At 45.6% G+C, this 24,561-nt stretch overlaps 1 protein-coding gene across 1 annotated transcript in view; it reads left to right on the top strand.

The window, feature by feature from the left end:
- The window catches only part of Itih6 (inter-alpha-trypsin inhibitor heavy chain family member 6), a 28,010-nt gene extending 6,788 nt beyond the window's left edge, over positions 1–21,222 (top strand). The window contains exons 4-13 of the mRNA XM_047536824.1: positions 615–862; positions 2,952–3,121; positions 7,601–7,717; positions 12,813–12,984; positions 13,685–15,715; positions 17,478–17,570; positions 18,311–18,346; positions 18,583–18,696; positions 19,617–19,994; positions 20,903–21,222. Of these exons, the coding sequence (XP_047392780.1) occupies positions 615–862; positions 2,952–3,121; positions 7,601–7,717; positions 12,813–12,984; positions 13,685–15,715; positions 17,478–17,570; positions 18,311–18,346; positions 18,583–18,696; positions 19,617–19,994; positions 20,903–21,114 (3,571 nt within the window). The 3' untranslated portion in view covers positions 21,115–21,222. The remainder of the gene's footprint in view (positions 1–614; positions 863–2,951; positions 3,122–7,600; positions 7,718–12,812; positions 12,985–13,684; positions 15,716–17,477; positions 17,571–18,310; positions 18,347–18,582; positions 18,697–19,616; positions 19,995–20,902) is intronic.
- Positions 21,223–24,561: the final 3,339 nt, after the last annotated feature.

Here is a 24,561-nt window from a genome sequence, read left to right as displayed (position 1 = left end):
TACTTTTCTCCTGCTCTCAGAATATAGATTGTTTAAGAATTTGCACCTTCCTGGAAGGTTATATGCAAGTGAGATTTTTCTAAATTTGAATTCTGTTTTCTGAGTTCCATTCAGTTGGCAGAAATGCATTGTCTTCTTTCAATATTTCCTCCCAGCTTCCAAGAGAATTTCGTCCTGCAGGAAAAGTTTAGATTTGGCTCCTGCAAACTGAGTTGATGCCATATAAACAAGCTCAGTCTAACACATAGGGGAGGGGTTTCTGTAAGGGGCTATTTGAAGGGGAAGAGGCATAAAGTGAAAACTCTTTTTTGTAAAACAAAGCATTCTAGATTCGAATTTTCACAGAATGAGATTCCTTAAGGGTGAACCACCTTTCATATAATTTCTCAGGCAGAATGTTTAGAAGAAGAAGTAAAGGAAGGAAAGAGGCTGATCAGTTGATGCCTGGATGACTGACTATGAGCCAGGAACTTAGTTGAACCAGAAACCTAGTCAGGTCTACTAAAACAAGAGTGAAGAAAAGCAGAACCAGGTCAACTTACAGGGCATCTAACAGCTCCCCTACTCTTCCGTAAATACCATTCTCTTCCCACCCTTCTGTTTTTCCTACTCAGGGACCGGGAATCAGAGAAATTCCAAATCTCCACCAGCCTGGCAGCAGGCACAGAGGTGACTTTTGCCCTGGCCTATGAGGAGCTGCTGCAGCGGCACCAGGGCCAGTACCAGCTGATGGTAAGCGTGAGGCCTGGTCAATTGGTGCCAAAACTGAAGGTGGAAGTCACAGTGTCAGAAAGAACAGGCATCTCCTATGTTCACGTACCACCTTTGAGGACCAGCCGCCTGCGCACCAAGCACCACACAAGTATGTGGACATCATTTTTGGGTCAACTACCATACTGATCTTCCCCGAATGGGAACCATTTACTTACTGTTGGGCATTACACTAGCGATGCTTTTGCCTTGTACTAACTGCCAAGGCCCTTCCCACCTCAATGGGGAGAAGGCATGTTTGAAGTTAAAGACATTTGGGGCATGTTACAAACATCTCAAAGATTTGATTTCCCTCATTAAAAAGAATAAATGTTAGGGAAAGTTTTGTTGGATGGGATCACAAAATCACATGTTTATAATTTTAAGGACAGTGAAGCCACACTGGCCAACACTGCTTTCCCTGACATCACTGCTGAGAGTGGGAGGACCATGGGAAGACAGGGGCTGCAGGCACTCTGGAGGATGCCTTTGCAGGACCCGTAGAGCAGAGAGGCAACCTGGCTGCCAGGCTTGCTTCAGATTTCACCAGAGGACTGGGAAGGCCTGACTGGCTACATCAGAATCACTGTGTGAGCGTTCAGAAACAGATTCCTGGGCCTCAACCCTCTGGTACCAGGTTTAGTAGGTTGTGGTAGAGCCCATGAATCTTAATCCTTAACCGGTATCTGGACTCGGTGTCCAACCAGGCTGGAGAACAACTGAACCAGCCTGTATGGCTCTTCTGAGAGGACAGTGAACAAGCACAGGGAAGTCCCCCAGCCCAGGTGGCCACCATCACAGATGTGTTTAGCATTGGAGGTCCTGGCAGATTTGACCCTGCTTACCCAGAGAGACAGAGTGGGGGACAAAGTGGAGAGAGACAGAAAACAGACTGATACTGATTCCAGTTTGACACTCTTAAGATAGGATCATCAAAGCAAATCACTGCAGGATCTACTTCAACTGTCCCATCTTCACAATGGAGGAGATGCATTCTATGTCACAGGACCATTGTGAGAATTTGAGAACATTCTGCTCTCCATCATTTGGTTCAGAGTAATGAGTAGTAAGGATTGTACTAGCTAAAACTATTTAGCACTCAAGAATATCCAGGTATGGTTCCAAATACTTTGCATGACTGCTCCTATTTAGGCCCAAAGTCACTGTAAACACAGGGTAATTATTATCCCTATGCTACAGATGAGGGAACTGAGGCTCAAAGAGAGGGAATAAGTTCTCCAGGGACACAGGGCAGTAGCAGGGAGCTGGACCCAAAAGCCATTTGAGTGTTGCCGCCCGGACTCTTCAGCCCTAAGCTATAAATGGCAGCTCCCTCCCCCTTCCCCTTAAAGGTTAAAACAGAGGATAGAACCAATCCTGTGGGGATAAAACAGAACAAAGAGCTCTGAAAGGAAGGAAGCCCAGGGAATGTATGTGAGCAGGCGCCTTAGAGAGTATGGGGGCTCAGTTTGCCCCTAAGCTTCCTGACAGCTGTAGCAGGAAGGAGGGGGAGCAGAATTCCCAAGTCTCCATTTTCTGGGGAAAAAGGAGGCACACAGACCTTTCTAAATGGACACTTGTCTTGGACTAAAATTCCAGAAGAGTTGATCTTGTGGCCAGCTCAGCAAACATCCGGGACCAGAAAGTCATCAGTGATTTCATGAGACGCTAAAAGGCTTATTCACACACGTGATGCAGGGGGGGAAGAAAGCACATGAAATTCTATGGCACAGGAGGACGTTGCTAGACTGCTATTTCCCACAGAAGAATCGGGGATGGGAGGAGACCCAGGCCCTGTGTGTGCCTGTCTCTGCCCTAGCAGGCACCACACTGCCTCTCTGGGAGGGAACTCAGGCTTCTGGGTGAGCTGGGCACGTGACACTCCTCCAGAGTCTGGCCCTGAGAGAATGGGAAGCATGGAGGGTGAGGCTGTGAGTGAGGGACAGGCCGCCAGTGCTGGGAGCAGAGGGCGGCTGGGTCTGCCAGGCTGGGTGTGATGGAGGAGGAGAAGCAGGAGCTGGCTACAGGATTGGGAGAGGATGTGGCACGGGGGCAGGTGGAAGGGTGATGTAGGCGGGTGGTGGCAAGGGTTGGATTTCTCACCCTTCCCTGATGGTGCCCCTTGTGCTGTGTGTATCCCTGGATTTTCGGTGTGGCAAGTCTTCCATGCCACCCTTCCCCAATCGTCCCCTCCCATACAGGTGAGGCTGACTCACCTCCATCTACCAGGATTGAGAAGGGAGCAACCTGTGTCCGAATCATCTTCTGCCCCACATTGCAAGACCAGTCTGCCTTCTCCAGCTCAGGCATCATGGCTGACTTCATGGTCCAGTATGATGTGGTCATGGAGGACATCATTGGGGACGTGCAGGTACTTGGAATGAACATGGGTTCTGAAGTTGGACAGGTCTGCACAATGCCCTGCTCTTTACAACTGTTCCTCTGAGTCTCCATAGAGATAAATGCAAACTAGTGAACAAGAATAGGGTGGTATGTACGTTCTCAAGGCTTCCCACCCTGGGACCCACATGTATCCCCAGAGAGCTGGGAACCTGGAAACACAGGAATCGAATCACAGTCCAGATGAACCCATTGCCAAATGGACCGAGGCACAGCCCACTCAGTGCCAGCCTGTTTGCAAAGTGACCCACTGGCCAGCGATTTGTCTCTCATGCTTTCTGTGGCTCTGATACTCTCATGTTCTCTTGGGCTTTCCTGCTGTCTCTCATTCTCTGAAATGGCCCTTTTACTTTCAAATGAGCCAATGCCTAAACAGGGAGTCCTTCGGTTCTGAGCTCACCCTGAGAGCTCGTGGACACCCTGAGAGCTCCCTACTGCATCAGAGCAGTGGAGCACTGATCCAAGACGTTGGCTTTCCAGGAGGATGGGGACAGCCTGAGCAGTCTGGTCCCAGCCTGCCTTTTGGGTCACACATCTCCCTGCTGCCAGCAAAAAGAACCCACAACCCCAGCCCGCAGCACACACCTTTCTCCAGGGTCACCTAAGCCTGCCCCTCTTCTCTGTGTGAACATTTTCTCAGACCAGCTGCTGCCCTGGGACTGTCTTTCTCCTCCTTCTCCACAAGTCAGCATCCTCCTCTTAATCCCCCTTCAAGACTCCATCCCATCCACAATTCCTCTGTCTCCCCTGCCAGAATACTGCCAGAATATTGTGCTTTGCTCCAGCCACTTCATTCATACCTGGACACACCTCCACTCAGCAGAGCTAATCTAGGCGAGTCCCGTACTCAGACACCACAAACTCAGAAATCTGTGGCCTCAACCCCCGGTCTCCCCATTTTGATGCAGTCGGATCACATCTGGCATCGCGAGCATGAAATCCATAGGTACTGTGTGTATGTCTGTGGGACTAAGGGGGGGCTTCCAGAGAAGGTGGGATCAGGACAGTCTTCCTGAAGGAGTTGACATTTCAGATAGCATGGGGAAAATGAATGGCATTGCTTCCACGTCTGTGAACATGGTGAAGGGAAAAGCATGCCAGAGTGGGAACAGCATGTGCAGGGGTGCAGAGGTAGGGCAAGCCTGTTTCGCAGGAGGAAGGAATGCACTGGATCCACCCAGAGGAGGAGCTCAGGGTACGCTGCCAGCAGGTGGCAGCAGGAGCATAACCTGCCCTCCTGTCACCTACCTGGGTGTGTTTAATTCATGGAGACATCCTCTGTCGCTTGGTTCTTGACCGTGTCCACAAATGCTTGGAGTGAGAATACAGACTGGAGAGATGGGAATCGGCATTAAATTGGACAACCGGGACCTCCATTAACTGTGAGCTCTGACTCCTGCCACCTGCCGGGAACCCTGCATCTCCATCCCATTACCTACTTGAGTGTGCCACCTTTCAAACCCAGTACATTCACTGCTCATTCAGTCAGGACTCCCTGGGAACCTAATCGCGTTATTTCCAGTTTAGGCCGGTGCAGGGAACTCTGGAGGATTCCACACACATGACCTACCTCTTCCCTGTGGCCAAGCAGATGGAAACAATCCCGACACGAGATGAGACATACCCTTTCCATGACAGCACAGGTGTGCTGGCAGCAAGATGAGGGGGAATGGCACCCTGGAGGATGTCAAGGCTGACCTGGGACTTGAGGAAAGTCCCAAGAAACAGGCCACGTGCGGGGGCCCTGAGGGAAGGGAAAGGCATGCCCGCAAAGTGGGGGCTGCAGGGGGAAAGCAACGGAAGCCAGACATCTCTGAGTGTGTGCAGGGAGTTAGAAATGGCTTGGGGACAAGGGAGCATGGATTTGAGATGCAAAATGGTAAGAGATAAGAAAAAGGCTGGCATGTCCTGCGGCGGCATGCAAAGGAAGCTACAATTTGTCCTGTCGGTGATGAGGGAGCCGTGACAAGGCAACACATTATGAGGTCATGTGTATGGCGACCCAGTAGCTTGCTGTGGCCTAGCCACAAGGATGGAGAGCCTTCAGAAAAGAGCAGGGAACGTGAGGAAAAGTAACCCTGAATTTGAGATTGTTTAGTTTGGGAGGGAGCAGTGGGGTGGCCCGAGACGTCTCCAGCAGATAAAACCGGCCGGAACGGTGGCAGACAGGAGGGGCACAGGACTGAAGGTGACACTCATGTCTGGGTGAGGCACGATCCTGGTGCCCCCACCTGAGAAAAACACAGAAGGGCTGTGTGGCGGGAAGTTGATGAAGTGACTGTTGGGGCAGCGTCCGTTGAGAGCATCGTCATTCACTCGGGTGAAAGGTCCACGGCAAGTGTGTAGGCAGTCGTGGTGGGGAAACGGGCACGCCGGGCCAAAGAACGAGGTGTGGGGACGCCGGTGGAGAGTCAGTGGTATGGTTCAAGGTAGAGAGCAAGGCCACACAGCGAGAATGAGTGGAGTCAGGAGGCCAGGGCCCTGATGTCCACAAGTCAGTGCAGTTCCCAGATCAGCAGCCACTGATCTCAGGCTTCAGGTTGCCAGGCCCCACTAACAGCAGGAAGCCTGCTCGGCACCCCTGTCCTCACTAGTTTACTCCACCGAGAGACAATCCTAATCACTTTCTCTGCATACTCTGATCTGACATATTGGAAGCTCTGCAAAGGGACAGGGGACAAAGGGTCCTAGAGAAAGAGACTGGATGAAGTGGCCTGAGATGGGTAGGAGAATGTGGACAGCTGTTGATCCTGTCAGAATGCCAAGGAGAAAGGCTTTGGGAGGGAGTGGAAGTCAATGTCCACCCTGCAGCTCGTCAGCGAGGTGTAGTCTGGTGAGATTCCTAATGCACAAATTGAGTTTGGGCGTAAGCTAGCACGTCGCTGCCTTTGAGCAAAGCAGTGCCCCCGTGAGCTGGGAGCAGGAGCAGTCCCGGTGGTTCTGCTGGTGTGAACAGGAGGCGAGAGACCATCCCAGAGGCTAAAGAGCCTGGGAAGCTGCAGGGAGGGAAGAGGCTGGATAGAAGTTTGAGGGGGGTTGGGAGCAAGGGGTCACCTCCATGGATGGGAAAGGCACCTAATTTTACATTCTAAGGAACATCCAGTGGGATGCACGTTGGGGAGATGGTGAAAGGAAGACGGGGAGAAAGAGAATGCTGAGATCCCTAAGTGCATAGGGTCTGTGTTAGTACTGTGTGGTCTTCAGAAGGGGGACGAGGCCATGGGCAGGTGGGCAGCGCAAGTGTGTGTCCTGGTGCTCTTCACATTCTTCCTGAATTGAGAAGGCGGGGTGTGGTGCTTGTGGAGGGGACAGTGAGAGGGTGGTGAGCTGGGCACTGCCCCAGGTTTCGGGAGAGGAAGCGGGGGCCTGGTTAGCTTGAGATCAAGGTTAGGTGGCGTGATTTCCCCGGCAGCTCTCCCCACCCAGGCAGGGGAGTCACACAGGAGGCCAGCTGGGTCCTCTGGTGGCTGAGGCAATGGTAGGGTGAGTGATGCATGCCTTGGGCAGCTGTGAGAGAGCCAGGGTTACCTGGAGACAGAAGCCACACATGCACCTATGCATTAATTCAAAGTGGGGCAAGGGCTAGGGCTCCAGGGCCTCCCATCTCCTCTCTCCCAGTGAGGCGGGAGAAGCCAGTGTCCAGCCTTCTGGTCACAGAGTGCCTGAGGGCAAAGAGGAGGATGAGCCAATCTCCCAGAGCCAGGCCTGCTTCAGGCTTCAGGGGATCACAGAGCCTCAGCAAGCCCAGACAACCTTGGGCTGAGCAGACACTGGTGCTGAGGGACCTTCTGGCCCCCTCCCCTTTGCTCAGCTTGTCCAGCCCCCTGGCTCTGCAGAGAGAGCCAGAGAGAGATGGAGTAGGGGGAGAGACTCAGCAGCCAATCGCAGCCAGGGCAGCCCAAGGCATTTGTACCTGGTGTAACCAATCCCCTCTGCACACACAGCTCAATTGGCCTCTGCTGCCTCCTCCCCTCCTGCTCTGCCCAGCAACAGCAGAAAGGAGGTTTTAGGAGGAGAGGGAGGCCCTGCAAATTCCCAGCCCTTGGCAGCAATGAGCTGGGCCCCAGGCTCACTCTATTGAGGGAGGTTAAAACAATACTTACAGTTCCTGGAGCCCAGGCAAAGTGTCCCTAGGGACCCTGAAGACTGTGCAAGCCCAGCTCTCTCACGGACAGGAACTCACATAGTACAGAAATCCTGATCCTTGGAGCCCTGGGCTGCAAGCCAGTCTCCTTCACTCCACAGCTCTGGGCAAGGCCTGGGATGAAGGTCTGAACAGAAGAGTTCTGCTGGGGGGAGATGGACATTGAGCAAACAATTGCACACATGCCTCTTTAACTAGAAACAGTGAGAAGTCCTAGGAAGGAAACAGCAGGCTGTCATGCAGAAGGAAAACAGGGGCCTGATTACTCCCATTCTCACTGTTCTTGCTTTCACTTCTTTTTTTCAGATTTATGGTGGCTATTTCATTCATTACTTTGCCCCCCGAGGCCTACAGCCTGTGGAGAAGAATGTGGTGTTTGTTATTGATGTGAGTGGCTCCATGTTTGGTACCAAGATGAAACAGGTAAGAAGGGCCCTGTTCTGGCATTAGATGATTCATGAAGTTCATAAAGCTGGGAGTGCTGGAACACTAGTTTTCCTAAGTCTAGAATTCCTTCCTTCCCATATCCTTTGGTCTCCTATATGTAGGTCTGCTCTTGGTCCCTGACACCTCGCATAACAGGAATCGTAGCCATGAAAACGCAGAATTCTAGGAACTCTAAGTTCCAGTTTGTCTCTAGGATATAAAACCCTCAAGCTAGATTGCCCTGTGTCATAGAATTCCGAATCAATAAAACCTTAGATAATGGAGACTCTTTTACCCAAGTCATGAGTTTTGGCGGGATTTTGTTAGTTAATTTTTTAAAATGTAAAGTTTTAATGTTATAGGGTAGAAGTTCTGAGGTTCATAAAAATAATATGCTACTACTTCTATTTTTCACCCTTGAATCAGGATTCTAGGGCCATAGATAATAGAAAATCTGACTTTAGTGCCCGAATCCATAAAGTTCTGGTAGCAGCATTTTAAACCATAATACTCTTAGGCTCTAGAATGATAATGTTTGATTGCCCTGATAAAGTAATACCTTTGTGTCCTAGAGTTTTCAATCACAGACACTTGAGACATAAGACTGAATTATGTTTTAGCAATCATCCAACCTATAGTAAGGGAAATATTCAAACCCAGCTCCCTAGTCTTCAGTGTAGGGAAAGAGATGTACCCAACTTCTAAACTTTTCAGCCTTCTTGTGTCACTGAAGTGCATGGGGTAGGGTCTCAAAATCACTCGTGAAGTTCATAACCAGGGCCACTAGCTCACCGAAAAACTGAGACCTAACCAAACGATTGTAGAATACTTCTTCTCACCCTGCACTTGAACACGTCAACTCAACCATTGCATAATATGTGGATGCTACAGGTGAAAGCACTACAAATGTTAGACCTTATTTAAGGAAGTAGTCCTTAGAGAAACCAAAAAACAGAAGATGAGATGGAAACACAAGCACTGGAATACCATTTAAACTCTTCCCCTTTCAATTACTGCCAACAACCAATGTAGTCTCTCAGGTAGATGATATAACACTTCACATTAAAAGTCTATTTGCTTCTCTTCCTTTTACTTGTTTCATCATGTCTGCTCTCAACATAAAATTAGGAAGGATGTGAAACAGTTAAAAACTCTGAAATCTGAAGAAATAATTATATCACTTCAACCAGACTCAGATGTGTACAAGATGTTGGAATTTTCAGAGCAGAAGTTTAAAATACATATGATTAATATGCCAACGGCTGTAATGAATAGATTGGACCACATGCAAAAACTGATGATTAATGTAAGCAGCAGAGATATAGAAACCCTATAAAATGCTAGAAATAAAAAAGAATGAAAAATGCCTTTGATGAGCTCATCAGGAGATTAGACATGGTTGAGGAAAGAATCAGTGAGTTTGAAGATATGTCAATAGAAACTTTTCAAAAATGAATGGAAAAAATACCCCAGAATTTGAAACAAGTGTAAGAGCATCACAAAAGCATAATACATATGGAATGGGATTAATAGAATGAGAAGAAAAAGTAATAGAAAATAGAGAAAGTAGCAGAAGAAATATTTAAATTAATTATGGATGCAGATTTTCTAAAAGAATTGACAGAGACCAAACCATGGAGCTCCAAGAAGCTCAAAGAACACCAAAATACTATGCCTAGATATAACACATTCAAACTGTAGAAAATCGAAGAGAAAGAGAAAATCTTGGGGAAAAAGAGCCATAGGAACAAGTGCCTTGCCTGTAGAGGGACAAGGATATGAATTACATGAGACTTCTCTTCAGAAATCATGGAAACATGGGGCTGAGATTGTAACTCAGTGGTAGAGAGCTTGCCTAGCACGTGGGAGGCACTGGGTTTGTTCCTCAGCACCACATAAAAATAAGTAAACAAATGTATTGTGTCCATCTACAACTAAATTTTTTTTAAAAAAAGAAATCATGAAAACAAGAAGAGACTAGAGTGAAATATTTCATGTCAAAGCAGAAAACCACCCCAGCCTAGAATTTAGTACATCAAAATTATCCTCTTAGTGTAAAAGAAGTAAGGACTTACTTTCTCAAAGATTGAGGGAATCAACAGTAAGTGACATTTTTTTGCAAGAATTTTTGAAAGCAGCTATTTGTTAAGCAGAAAAATGGTATATTTAAGATACTTTATAACATAAAGGAAGAAAAGGTGTTTAGAGAAAGAATAAATGAAACTAAAATAAAATATTTTATTTTTCTTTTTAACTGATCCAACAGATAACAACTTAATATTTAATATAACAGATAAAATCATAATAGCAACAGTGCATTCAGTGAAAATAGCTTATGTATATGTGCAATTAATGAAACAATGCTATAAAACATGAGAGGGAAGTATTAGAAATACTCTGTTGCAAGGTACTTGCACTATGCATGAAGCTGTTCAGTATTATCTAAAAATGACCTTGAATTAGTTGCAGGTGCATATTGCAAAATCTAGGGCAACCACTACATTTTTTTCAAGTGTAACGGATATCCTAAGAGATGAGAGATAAGTAGACAATGTAAAATACTCACTTAAAACTACAGAAGGCAGAAAATTAGTGGAAGACAAAATATAAGAATAAAAATTAAGGCAACAAACAGAAAGCAGTTATATATGGTGAATAATCCAAGTATATCAGTAAATGACTTTAAACATGAATGTTTTAAATATGCCAATTAAAAGACAAAGATTCCCAGGCACAGTGGTGCATGCCTGTTATCCCAGCAACTCGGGAGGCTGAGGGAAGAGTATCACAAGTTCAAAGCCAGCCCCAGCAATTTAGCGAGACCCTGTCTCAAAATTTAAAAACTAAAGAAAGGTCTGGGGATATGGCTCAGTGGTTAAGAACCCCTGGGTTCAATCCCCAGTACCAAAGTGGTCAGAATACTGCCAATGTGGATAATAAAACAAAATCCAGCTATATATGTATATGTGTGTGTATATATATATATATTTATAAGAAACTCACTTTAAATATAAAGACACAGGTAGAGTAGAGGTAAAGAAAAAGAGAAAGATATACCATACAAACACAAATCAAAAGAAAACGGGGGTAGTTATATTCATTTAAAATAAAATGCACTTCGGAGCAAGGAAATTATCAGAGAAGCAAATGAATAATATTTTGATAAATAATTCGATTCCCCCACAAGACATAACAATTCTTTGTGTGAACGCACCTAACAACAGTACCAAAATACATGAGGTAATGACTAATATATCTGAAAGGAGAAAGAGATAAATCCACTATTATAATTGGCAACTTCACTATCCCTCTCTCAGTAATTGACAAATCTCACAGGCAAAAAATCAGTAAGGATATAGTTGACCTGAACAGCACCATCAATCAACAGGATCTAATTGACATTTGTAGAATACTTCCTCCACCAAAACAGGATACGCATTCTTCTCAATCTCACATGGAAACTTTACAAATAGATTACCTTCTGGACCATAAAACACACCCTAAGAAATTTAAAACAATATAAATTATACAAACTATACTCTCAGATGAAGTAGAATTAAACTAGAAGTCAATAACAAAGATAGCTGGGAAATTTCAAAACAATCAGTAATTAAACAATACACTTGTAAAAACATAATCTGTCCCTGATTAACAAGGGGTTCTACCTTCTAGGTCCCCAAAGACTCTCACTTTTCTACTGTTGCTCTCAGGAAAGGCCATGATTTTTTTTTTCATTTTTTAAAATTTTATTTGTTGCTTTTAGATACACATGAAGTGGAGCGTATTTTGACATATTATACATGCATGGAGTACAACCCATTCCAATAAGGATCCCATTCTGTGGGTGTACATAAGGTGGAGTTACACTGGTCATGTATTCATATGAAAGTCTATCATTTTAAGTCTCATCCCTCTCTCAAGGGAAAAAACATTCAGCTCCCTACTCCAGGATCCATGACCTAACCCATGAATTCTCCCAGTAGCAAGAAAGATACCACTTAGAAGCATTCAAGACATCTCCTACCAGTTTAAGGTGGATGTCAAATGTCCTTCTTGTGATCTCTGAAATCCACACCTGTCTAAAGAATTGAATATATAGTATTTTCTTAGGATCACTGGATTTGACATATCTCAAATAGGGATTTAAGTCCCTAACACATCAACTACTAGCTGTGTGACTATGAGCAAGTCACTCCACCTCTTTGAGCCTCAGTGCAAAACAGGAGTGATATTAGTGCCTTCTTCGTCTGATGCATCTAATGTATTTAATATGGTGTCTAGAACACAGCAAGTGAGAAGGGTGAGAAGGGTAAGAGTTGGCAACTCAAAGAAGATGTTTCCAGAGAAGGAACAATTGAAAGAATAATGAAGAACTGAATAAATAAAGAGGAAGTGGTAGGGTGTGCTAAATGGCACAAAAAGAGCATAGTTGTAGAGATAAAAATGAAATCTAGGTTATCTGGGGGCTGCTGAGAAGACTAGCCTGGAAGAAACAGAGTGAAAATGAAAACAGATTAGAGCAAAATGAAAGCATGCAAATTCATTGAGAGTCAGCTACACAGACCTGGAATCTTAAGACACCCAAACTTTAGAGTCCTGGACTCATTGAGTCCAAGGTCAAAGGGTTAGGAACCATAGAACACATGGATTCTAGGGCTCTGAAAACAGAGTTTGAACATTTTAGACCATTGCTGTCCATCAGAACTGCCTTGATGATGAAAATATTCTGAAATCTGTGCTATCTAGTTATAGTAACCACTGGCCACATGTAGTTATTGAACACTTGAAATGTAGTTCTTTCAAGTGAAGAACTACATTTTTAAAATTTTCTTTAATTTTAACTAATTCACATTTTAGTTTAAATAGCTACATATGGCTAGTGGCTGCCATATTGGATAATACAGTTCTAACCTTGAATTGTAAAGTCCATAGAGCATCTTGACTTGATAATCCTAGACTTACAGAATGCTGAAGTCAGAGTGTCTTAAAACCATGCAGCATTTAGACCTTAGTGCCTTGTATATAAAGAGCCTTTCAAGCTTACAAACCTCAAGTCTTGTCCCATCTCCTTCATTTCATCCATATCCCACAGACTAAAAAAGCCATGAATGTGATCCTCAGTGATCTGCGAGCCAATGACTACTTCAACATCATCTCCTTTTCTGACACAGTTAGTGTCTGGAAAGCTGGAGGTTCAATTCAGGCCACTATCCAGAATGTCCACAGTGCCAAGGACTACTTGGGTCGCATAGAAGCTGATGGTTGTAAGTGTTAGACCTCACTACCCAAATGGGCAGACTGTGGTAATTTTGAGGAAACCCTCTCTTTATTTTACATCCTATCCTCCTCACCTCTCACAGTGCCTGAAACTGTTGCATTTTATACAAATATGTCCCTTCAGGCTCTGTGTTCCCCTCCCATCTCCCTTTCCTGGTAGAAAGAGTGTAGCTGATTCTCTATGTATCTTAGGGCACATTTATCTAAGGGCCTGAGTTTCCTCCTTCAAAGTATTTACTCAGAAGAATTTGCTAAGACTTTTAAAATCAATAATCTAGATATTTATTTTCAAGTATTTGAGCAAACTTCTGTTTTTCATCAATCCCCTCTCAATTACTGAAGTCTCTCCCACTCACCCACTCCTGTCAACTCAGCCCATTCTTCCCCTGTAGCAAGAAAGTGGGGTTACTATCTTTGGGTAGCTGCCAGTATGACTAGGGAATGAAACTTCCCCCCCAAAAAAACCAAGTAAAGAACAGTCAGAAACAGAAAGTGATAAAAAGCCAAGGACATGTGGGCCCTACCATCAGGTCTCAGAGATACTTGATGGGACCAAAGGAGTTGGGAAGGATAAGCAGATAAGATGATATATGGCTAAGCCTGGGAGATTGGTGAAATACTCAGTATGTCTACAGTGGGGGTAGAAGTAACTAGAGAAAGTGATCTCACAGTCTTCTCTCCAATTAGGGACCGACATCAATGCAGCCCTGCTGGCAGCTGCTTCAGTGCTGAACCATAGTAACCAGGAGCCTGGGAAGGGCCCCAGTGCAGGGAGGATTCCTCTGATTATCTTCCTGACAGATGGGGAGCCCACAGCCGGCATTACGACCCCCAGTGTGATCCTCTCCAACATTCGTCAGGCACTGGGCCACAGAGTATCCCTGTTCAGTTTGGCCTTTGGGGATGATGCTGATTTCCCATTGCTGCGTCGCCTGTCGTTGGAGAACCGGGGAGTGGCCCGACGTATATATGAGGACACTGATGCAGCCTTGCAACTAGAGGGCCTCTATGAAGAAATCTCCATGCCCCTTCTGGCAGATGTGCGCCTGGACTACCTGGGTGGCGTGGTTGGGGCCTCCTCCTGGGCTTTGTTCCCCAACTACTTTGGTGGCTCAGAGCTAGTAGTAGCTGGCCAGGTACAGCCAGGTGAGCAGGAACTGGGCATTCACCTAGCAGCCCGTGGTCCCAAGGGTCAGCTTCTTGTGGCCCGCCACAGTGAAGGAGCCACCAACAGCAGCCTGAAGGCATTCGGTTGCCCAGGAGAGCCAGCCCTCAATGTGGCCCTATTCATCCGCCGCCTCTGGGCCTATGTCACCATTAGACAGCTGCTGGAGGCACGCTTTCAAGCCCATGACAGCACCACTCGCAGCCTGCTGACTGCCAAAATCCTCAACCTATCCCTTGAATACAGTTTTGTCACACCTTTGACTTCACTGGTCATGGTGCAGCCCAAGGAAGTCAGTGATGAAGCCAAGAGACAGTCATCCACCACAGCTGGGCCAAGCACCATCATGCCCTCATCCAGCAGCAGCCATGGCTTAGGGACAGGCACAGCTCATCCAGCCTTGGTGCTCAAGGTCTCCCCCAAATCAAGGCCTGTAAAACAAACCTCAACCACTACAGTTTCTACAAGGATGCCCAGTTCCAAGGAGTTGGAGCCACTGGGTCAGAGCTCTAGTACCCTACCTACCTTAGCACACCCAAAGCCCAAAACTCCAGCACAAGAGTTTGGTACCTTGGCCCAGCCAACTTTCAAGACAAAACCTGCTGCCCTTACACCCTCAAATTCTAGTGCTCTATTGCTTATGAAGTCTGGCACTCCATCACATCAGAACCCTGGTATTACATCACCCATGAATTCCAAGGCACAAGTTCTACCTCTAGGTTCTGGCATCCTGGCCCAGACCAAAGCTGGCCAACGGCATTCTAAACCTGATAATCTATCACAACCTAAAACAGATTCCCCATCACACTCCCAACCTGGGGTAGTCACATCACAATCACCCAAAACCCTATCACAGCCCAGACCTGGAGTCTCTACACTTCCAATCCCCAAACACCCGCCACACACCAGACCTAAAATTACTGTTCCGAAGACTCCAAATAACCTGCCACACCTTAGACCTGGAATCCTCTTGCCTAAGACTCCTAAAATCCTATCACTTCTTAAACCTAGTGCCCTACCTCACCAAACTTCCATAAACTTATCGCTTTCCAAACCTGGAACACAAACCCCCCATACACCCAAAACTCCACTACCCCTTAGACCTGCCAGACCCAGGCCCCTACCTCCTCAGAGCCTTAGCACATTCTCAAACACAGCCTCTAGTCCTACAGGTCCCAGCAGTACCATGACCACCTCTGTCCTCTCACCCCTCCCCTCTCCCCTTACCCCCACTCTGCCCTCTGTGCTACCCACTGGAATGCTCTGGCCTCAGCAAGACCTGTTGTTAAGGCCCCAGAGCACAAGGCAAGCACTGGAAAAATCTGTGCTAGGAGTCCCAACAATGGTCCTACCCAACAGCTCCAGTTCTAAGCAAGAAGGCAGCCCCCCAAACCTGCCAATCTTGCTGCCTTCCAGCACCCTCTCTGAGGCCATCAGTCTGCTCCTTCTCCCAGAGGAGCTAGAGCTGCTGTCTGAGTCGGTGGTGGAGTCCAAGTTTGTGGAGTCTTTGAACCCACCAGCTTTCTATACCTTCGTCACTCCTGATAAAGATGGTAAGTGCCATGAGCAAAAGATCAAGCCATGGTGGGCAGAGGGAAGGGTAAATGGAAAGCATCAGAAACTAGGAGTCTAAAAGGCATGTACAGATTCTAGCAATAGTCTAGCTCTTTGCTTGCTTTGGAACTTTGAACTAGTTACTTAACATCTCTGGGTCTCAGTACATAAGGACAGAATTAGAGGACTTGGGAAAGTTGAACATAAACAAACTATTCAAGCTGTAGTTTTGATATTTTCATTGTTGGACAAGAGAATTTCTGATGATTCCCAAGCTGGAGAGAGATGTAGGATTATAAATTACAGTATCTCTGGTAAAGGAGGTCTGATTGGTTTTTCTGTGCTCCATGAACAACCCTGCTTAATTAACAGGGGCATAAAAATTTGGGAAGATGGTGATAATTACCTTTAAATTTCCCAAAGACTATAAACTAATAACATTTTTAGCTCTTTTCACGTGCAGGTACTTTTCTACATTGTACTTGTTGCCTCTCATTTAATGCTCACAAAAGACTATAAATGCTTTACACATGGGGAAACTAAATTACACAAAGGTAGAGTAACTTCTTTAATGTCACACAGCTAGTCAGAGATTTGAACCCACAGAATCTGGTCCCAAGACAAATGTACTTCACCACTCTGCTATTCTGCCTTCCTATAGGAAAGAGTGACTTGTCCTAGGTGATCTTATAGGGAAGGATTAAAAACAGTTGAGGGTGGCAGTAAATCATAGAGATGCAAATTTGGAAATGGCATCCTCCTCACCCGCCCCCAATATCCCATCCATCCCCAATTCCTGGCAATGTTACCTCTAATATATTTCCCCAATCCACCCACTTCTTACAACCCTGTCATTATCTCAGAGCAGAACACCATTGCATCTCATCTAGAAAACTGTTTCAGCCTCCTCACTGGTCTCTCTGCTTCCTTTCCTGTCCTGCTACAAGTTATTCTCCCTCTGCAGCCAAGGGATCTTTTAAAGTCACAAATCTCTTCATGTTCTTTTTCTACTTAATTTCCCTCAAGGATTTCCCATCACACTGGGGATGAAATCCAAAGTCCTCTTCATGACCTTCAAGGTCTGGCCTTTAGGGATCCCTACCCCTGTACCTCTCTGTCCTCACCTTCTCCTACTCTCCCACTCATTTTCTAAACTTGGGGCCCCCTGATCTTCTCTCTGCTCCTCCAAAGGGATTTTCCTAGCTTCCACTCAGGAACTTCTTTCAAGTTACTTCCTTTGCTTGCCCTCCCCCTTTCTACTACTCTCATTCCTTCCATTGCCTCTAAAATTCCAGTTCTGCCTTAGATCTTAGATCATATCTCCTTACCAACCCTCCCCCTGCAGGCTACTTCAGGCCTCTATCACTCCCTCAGCTAGCCCATTATTTGTTTTGTATATAGCATTTATCACCATTTGTAATTATGATTTCAATTATGCCTGCCTCCCTGACTGAACTATGAACTCACCAGGTCAGAAACTGTATCTCTCTTTTCCCACATCATATCCCTGAAGCCTAGGCAGTGCCTGAATGAATGAATGTATTATTTATGTATGAATTCTATGAAGAAGAACTTTGTACATATCTGAGCTTGAAAGACAAAAGCAACTGTAATGAACATAAAGTCCCAGTCCTGGAGATGGTCATTTTGAGAAGCCAGTGTGGGTTTTCCTAGTCAGAGGAAGGTGGGCCCTTTAATGAACACAGAACATCTTTGCCCTGGAGGTGTAAAGGATTTCTCTTATTTCCTTGAGCATGGCAGGAAATCCACATTGGGACCATGATTCTGAGAAAATTCTGGAAGGAATTGGAGGGAGTATGGACACTCAGGGAAGTTCTGTGGGGCCAGCAAAAGGTAAGCAAGGAGCTCCCCTGGCAAAGAGCCCTTGAGTCTTCATTTCCACTTTATTAGAATTCTCATTGATATTGTGGGAACTCAGAGAATTGAAGCATTAATTTTCTATTGCTGCATAGCAAATAACCACAAATTTAGCAGCTTAATGCAATGCCCATTATCTTAGTCTATTTTAGGTAGCTTTAACTGTCAACAGACTAGGTAATTTATAAAGAATAAAAGTTTGTTCATTCAACAGTTCTGGAGTCTGGGAGGTCCAAGGTTGAAGGGCTGCATCTTCTGAGAATCTCCTTGGTGGTAGGAGCCCTGTGCAGAGTCCCAAAGTGGTTTAGGGCATCATTTGGTGAAAGGGAGCAAGGTAGACAGAGAGAACTCACTTCTTAAAACAAAGTCAACTCTTGATAACCCATTAATCTATTAGGTGAACTGACCTTGAAAAAGAATTTATCCTTGGTAGTTAAGGAAAAGAAAAATATTCCAAGTATCATGAAAAACAGAAGAAAAAGATCACTAGGAAGAGAAGTCAGGACATTCATAAGAATAGTCATTTCAGTTGAACTAGAGCATAAACAAAAAATTGGAGAGTTAGGTAGGGGCTAGATTCCAGAAAAGCCTTAAATGCTGATTTCAGGAATTTGACCCTTGCCTAGGATGAGGTGATTCAGAGGCCAGAGAGTCTCAGGGTTCCTAGGAATGTGTTAGATCTGTCCCTCACCATACAGACCCTCTCTCCTTCACAGGCACATTGCCAAGCATCTTCACCTTCTCATCCTCTGGTAAGCCAGCCATCTCCATCACCCTCCTTCTTGAGTGCAGGACAACTCATGCACTGGGACTGGGTGGGGCTTGGGGTGGGCTCCCTCTGCCTCTGTGTGTGTGTGTGTGTGTATGTGTGTGTGTGTGTGTGTGTCTGGAAATAGATATAGCCTCTTCCCTTCTCCTTTCCCTTTCCTCTCCTCCCTCCCATTCCTTCCAAGGCCCTAACTTCAGAGTTACATATCCTGCCTTGCAGTGGATGGGGATCCCCACTTTGTGATCCATATCCCACACTCAGAAGAGAGGATCTGCTTCACACTTGATGGGCGCCCAGGAGATCTGCTGCAGCTCATAGAGGACCCAAAGGCAGGTGAGAGCCCCAGTTACTTCATCCCCACACAACACCACAGCCAGTATACTCATGTCAATATTCCCAAATATTTGGCACCTCACTAACACCCAGTAATCCACAAGAACACACATGAGGACACACACAAATACACTCAAACACCAAGATACAGAAACACAAACACTGGAGCATACAGTAAATTACTTTTACACTCCTCACACTCACAAATACACAAATATGCATCCAGATGCACAGTGACACATGATACATACCCAGATATACACAATGACCTGCATATCAACACACTCAGACACACAAACACTGATACACCCAGATTCATCCCAATTCCCAGGAATTCAGCACACACAGACAGCACATATTCTCTGCTACTCTACACAAATGAAATGCACTGGTGCAGACATACCCACACACGTGATGACACACATCCATATACATGCACACTGACACCCCAGATATACATCAGTATATACAACACACAACCAGATATACACAACATACACTATTATACCAAATCATAGAACACCAGCATATCCAAGGCACACATTATCATACAACAAAAAAGACACACTCTATCTGCCACCTTCTTCAAACTTGGAGATGTACTGATGTGCCCAGAGATACTCATCCCAATATAACCAAACACACACACACATTCAAAGGCAAACACACATATGTGTAAATCAATAGACTGGGTAAGCATGTGCACACATATTACTTGCCCTCCCCCCCAACACACACAGACAACTGAGGGTGAACCATAGTGGAAGCATTTTCTCTCAGGAAGTAGTCTTCTAGCCACAAATCTGTACTACTTCATCTGGACCCTGAGCCCCAAGACCTCATCCCTGCTCATGCTTGGGTCATGATGTGAATGCCCAGGTGAAAGCCCATGCTCTGGGCCCACACTCCCCCTGCTCCAGGGCTGCATGTGAGTGGGAAACTGCTTGGGGCACCACCAAGACCAGGCCACAAGGACCAGACCCGCACCTACTTCCAGATCATCACAATCACTGCAGACAAACCTCAGGCCTACACTATCACCATCAGCCGGAGTTCTATATCTGTACAAGGTGAGAGCACCTTGCGTCTGTCCTGGGACCAGCCTTGCCTGGTGAGGAAGCCCCAACTAAATCTCCAAGTAGCTGCTGCAGCCCGCCTCACACTGCACATTGGACCCTACCTTGAGTTCCTCATCCTCCGGCACCGCTACAGACATCCCAGCGCCCTACAACTACCCCACTTGGGGTTCTATGTGACCAATGGCTCAGGCCTCAGCTCCTCAGCCCGTGGCCTAGTGGGTAAGTACTGCTAAGGATGGGAGGAGCCAGGGGACACCAGTCCCAAGAGGGACCTTTGCCAGGATGAAAGGCCAGTGGACTCCCAGTACTATGAATACCCAACCACAAAGAGAAATCAGAGCCAGAATACCCTTGTAGAACTCCTAGTCTGAGAAAAAGAAAGGTCCAGACATGAACGATGATCACAGGGAAGGATCAGTGCTGACCAGAAAGTAGTCCAGGGAACTAGAAGAACCCAGGGTGAGAGAACTTACTCAGCCTCAAAGCTCAAGAAAGACCTCCTAGAGGAGAAAGAGAGACCTGCCCATCTGGAAGACTGAGCAAGAATGTGTGAAAGGATAGAGATTGGAGGAGCTGGAGCTAGAGTGATCAGCACTCAATATCAAGATGAGGAATTTGTTTTTATCCTAAAGACTATGAGAAGCCATGAAATGTTATAACAGAAAAGGGACACAGTCAGATATGAGTATTATTAAGTTCTCTCTGGATCTTTATCCCACTGTGAAATGGACTGCAGGTCCAGAGATACTGGTAGAGCCTGAGGCAGAGGTCCACAACAGTTTGGGCAGTGACATTGGGTTGGACAGGTACTTTTACCTCCTCTGGGTCTCCCTGCACTTCTCTCATTCGCTCCAATTTGCCCTGTCTCTCCTTCAAATCTGGCTATCCTTCTTCCTCTGCTCTCTCATTTCTCTTGGCTCTCTACTTCCATACTATGCTCTCATCCCATCTGGTTCCTCCACATTTCCCACAATGACCATCTTCCTCCCTCCTCCAGGCTTTTGCTGCCCATCTACTTTCCTTCTGGTTTTCCTACTTTAGGATCCTCTCAGAGCTTGAGCAGGTACTAAGGACACAGCTCTGACTGATACATTCTCTCTCTCTCTCTCTCTTTCTCTCTCTCTCAGGGCAGTTCCAGCACACAGATATCCGACTAGTGAGAGGGCCCACTGGGCCTTGCCTGCGGAGGCACAAAGATCCAGATGTGCCTGTAGTTCTAGGCAAGAGGCTGCTAAAGGAGTCACCAAGGCTGCTGCCCCGTTGGGCTTCCTGCTGGGTGGTGAAGCGCTCTCATGTAGAGCAGCTGTTGGGCCAGCCTTACCTTGCCTATGTCCTGTGATGGCTCCAGGAGACCAAAGTCAAGAGCCAAAAGAACCCTGGAAGTGACTTTCTTAAAACAAAATCTGGCTGAGTTTCCTGTCCTGTTCACAACTTTCTCTTTCTCTGATTCTCATGGTATATTTAAGGCTTTTGGACTTTCCATAACAAATCACACTATTCCATCACTGGATCTTTGCATGAGTTCTTCCTTCTGCATGGGTCACTCTTCCTTTACTTCATGTAAGTAAATTTAATTCACCCTACACCTCTCAGTTGCCACCTCTTCTAAAAAGTTTTCCCTGACCCCTTCCATGGATTCAGTTTGGCCCCCTCCTCCATGTTCCCATAGCATAATCCCATCCCCTTCAAGCTCACAGCATTTATCATACAGTGTAATAATCATCTAGTTACTCATTTGGATCCCTAACTTGGAATGTAAGCTCTTTCGGGGCAAGGGCCTTTTCTGAATTATCCATGTATCCCCAGTGCCAGGCACATAGTAGGTGCTTATAAATATCTGCTGATGAATGAATGAACAATGAGATACTTTAAATAGCAGCAGACACACAAATATATACACTTACAACCAAAGCGATAGGATTACACACAGAAAGACAGCAACAAGGACACAAACATGGAAATACAGGGACAGACACTATGGAAACACAAGGAACAGGGATATTGGAACAAAAAAACACACACAGATATAGGAACATGCAGACATACAAAGAAAGGGTCAGACATCTAGGGCAACAGAATCAGGAATAAAAACCTAGAGACAAAAACAGATGCTCTCTTGCTGAGCCTCTGTGTCCCCATGACTTTGAGTTACTGACCCTGTCACAAAGAGGCAAGGAGACAAAAACAAGGTAATTCACGGACAGGCATTCAATGGATAATGTGAAGACCCTTAGGCACAACAACATATAAACTAAGAGATAGATATACACAGAGATCTAGACATAGGAACAGAAAAATCAAGACACACAGAGACATGGGGACACAAAGGCAATAAGGGAGACACTAGTCTGAACCAAAGTTCAAGAAACCAATGACAGAAAGATAAAAACACGGAGATACACTGACATGTTGACCTAAAGACATGGAAGAACCTAAAGTCAGAGCCTAAAGAGATGAAAGAACATGGAGACACAGAGCCAAAGACATACAAAGATGTAAAAACAGACACATTACACAGACCTAGATTTGTTAACAAAGACTTGGGGACATAGACACATGCAGAGAAACACAATGAGTCAGACAGGAGAACGGATTCATATATTCAGAGATCCTGAGACAAAGAGGAGTCTAAGATATTTGAACAGTGACAAATAGCAGCAGAGATAGGGTTTAGGTCATATAACAGAGACATAAGGCAAGGTGCAGACACAGGTACATTGTTACCAGTGACAAAAAGAACACAGGAATTCAAAGACAGAGACCCAGAACAAGTAGACATGGGAATGTGAACACACAAACACAGTCACATGGGACAGAGGATAGAAGCAAAGATACAACTGGAAAAGTAGAGACAGGAACAAAGAAACTAAACACAGAATATATGCAAATGGGCAGAAACACAGAGACAAGGAAATCTGTCCAGAGAGGCAGGGAAACAAAGACACAGAATCAAGGAGCACCAGAAATAGTGACACACAAACAGGCAACCAATATCACAAATGAAGGGATGGAGGCAGTGAATTCAACCCAGGGGCCTGAAGATAGTGATTTGAAGTTAAAAAAAAAAAAAAAAAGCATGAATCTAGATGCAAAGAGGGAGAGGACACAGAGATGGTGGGTCAGATCAAAACAAAACCAGAATAGAGTAAGACAGAAAGAGAAACAGGGAGACATCCAGACAAACCAGACAAACAAGCCCATAGAACCTGGAACATATTCATAGAGATCCATAGAGAAAGACCCAGGGACTAAGAAAGGCATCAAGTAATAGAGCAACTTAAGACACAACCACAGTAATAAAATGAAACAAGAATACAGAGACACTGACAAAATGAGGGAGAAATAGTTGGACAAGAGGATAACAACCAAAACACCAATAGAGACATGAACATGGACAACAAAATTCTGGAGATATACAGACTCAAAAGCATCAGGTACATGGAAGGAGAAATATGCAGACCTTTGAACACAAAGACTCAGAGATACCCAGATATAAGAATATAGACACTCAGGGACACATGTACACTTGATTACAGTGTTCAGGGACATGCAAAGACTTGGGAGTGCACAGAGACAGGGGCAAATAGATAACAGAACAAAAAATCTTGTGAGCAAGCAGTCACAGAGGTATATAGTTACTAGGTTATAAGCAAAGACTCAGGGGCATGTAAAGATTCAGAAATATTTAGATTCAGGGATGTACCAAGATTGAAGGAAAGACAAAGATCAGGGATATGCAGAGATTCAGGCACATATAAAGAATCATTAACACACAAACTCAGTGATGTACAGAAAGAGGAACACACACTCTCAAACACATAAGTTCACTGGAACTTGACAATGGGACACAGATACTAGAACAGAGGCTCAAGATATGCAAAACTCAAGTGTATACAAGGACAAAAGACACTCAAGCACAGAGATCTGGGACACAGTGACAAAGGACAAAAATAAAGAATATGAGAATCTGGACACCCAGAGATGGGGATATGCAGACACTGAAACAGGAGATCCAAGATGGCAGACTAGAGGGAGGCTGCGTTCCTTGTAGCTCCATAACTCCGGTTTCAAGCAGAGGATATCTGTTTCTTGGTGAGGCAGTTTTTGCTGCTTATCGATCCCCTGCTGTTTACCCCATTTGTCTGCCGTGACCACCTGCAGTCTGCCAGCATATCGATGCGTTTTTTGAGTGCAGATTGCTCACTGTCAGGCGCCTATCATCCGCCATTTGCCTGCCTCTCGCCTGTTCATCGCCCGCCTTATACCTATCCATCACCCAATGCATGAGGTTCACCTCCCGATCGTCCAACAACAGTCAGCAAACTGATTGCTGACCGCCAGTGGAGCACCAGCTGCTTGCTGTTGCCTGGAAGTTCACTGTTACAGTACCTGCAGGTTTGATTACACATGGCTGCCATCATTTTGAGACAACATCCAGGCCCCATAGGACCCCTGGCCAGACTGACTGAGCCCCATCTCCAGGAGCACTCAGCCCCACAGATTACTCCCTGCCTCTGGGACCCTCACATTGACTGACTGCTCCCTGCCGCCAGGACCCCCAGACCAACTGACTACAGACACTGAAACAGACTTGTAGGATGTATGATGATGTAGGGATGTATAAAGGATGTGACACAGAAACTCACAGCTTAGAGAACAAAGAACATACAGTTACTGGACCACAGTACACAATGGACGTTCCAGAGACATTCAGACATAAAAAAAAAAACCTTCAGAAACTGAAATATGTAGATACTGGATCCCAGCCAGACACTTGCCATACAGA

The sequence above is a fragment of the Sciurus carolinensis genome, chromosome X, assembly GCF_902686445.1.
Source record: "Sciurus carolinensis chromosome X, mSciCar1.2, whole genome shotgun sequence".
In the NCBI taxonomy this organism is placed as follows: Eukaryota; Metazoa; Chordata; class Mammalia; order Rodentia; family Sciuridae; genus Sciurus; species Sciurus carolinensis.
Note: the sequence above shows the minus strand (reverse complement) of the source record. Positions and strands in the feature narration are given on the sequence as shown.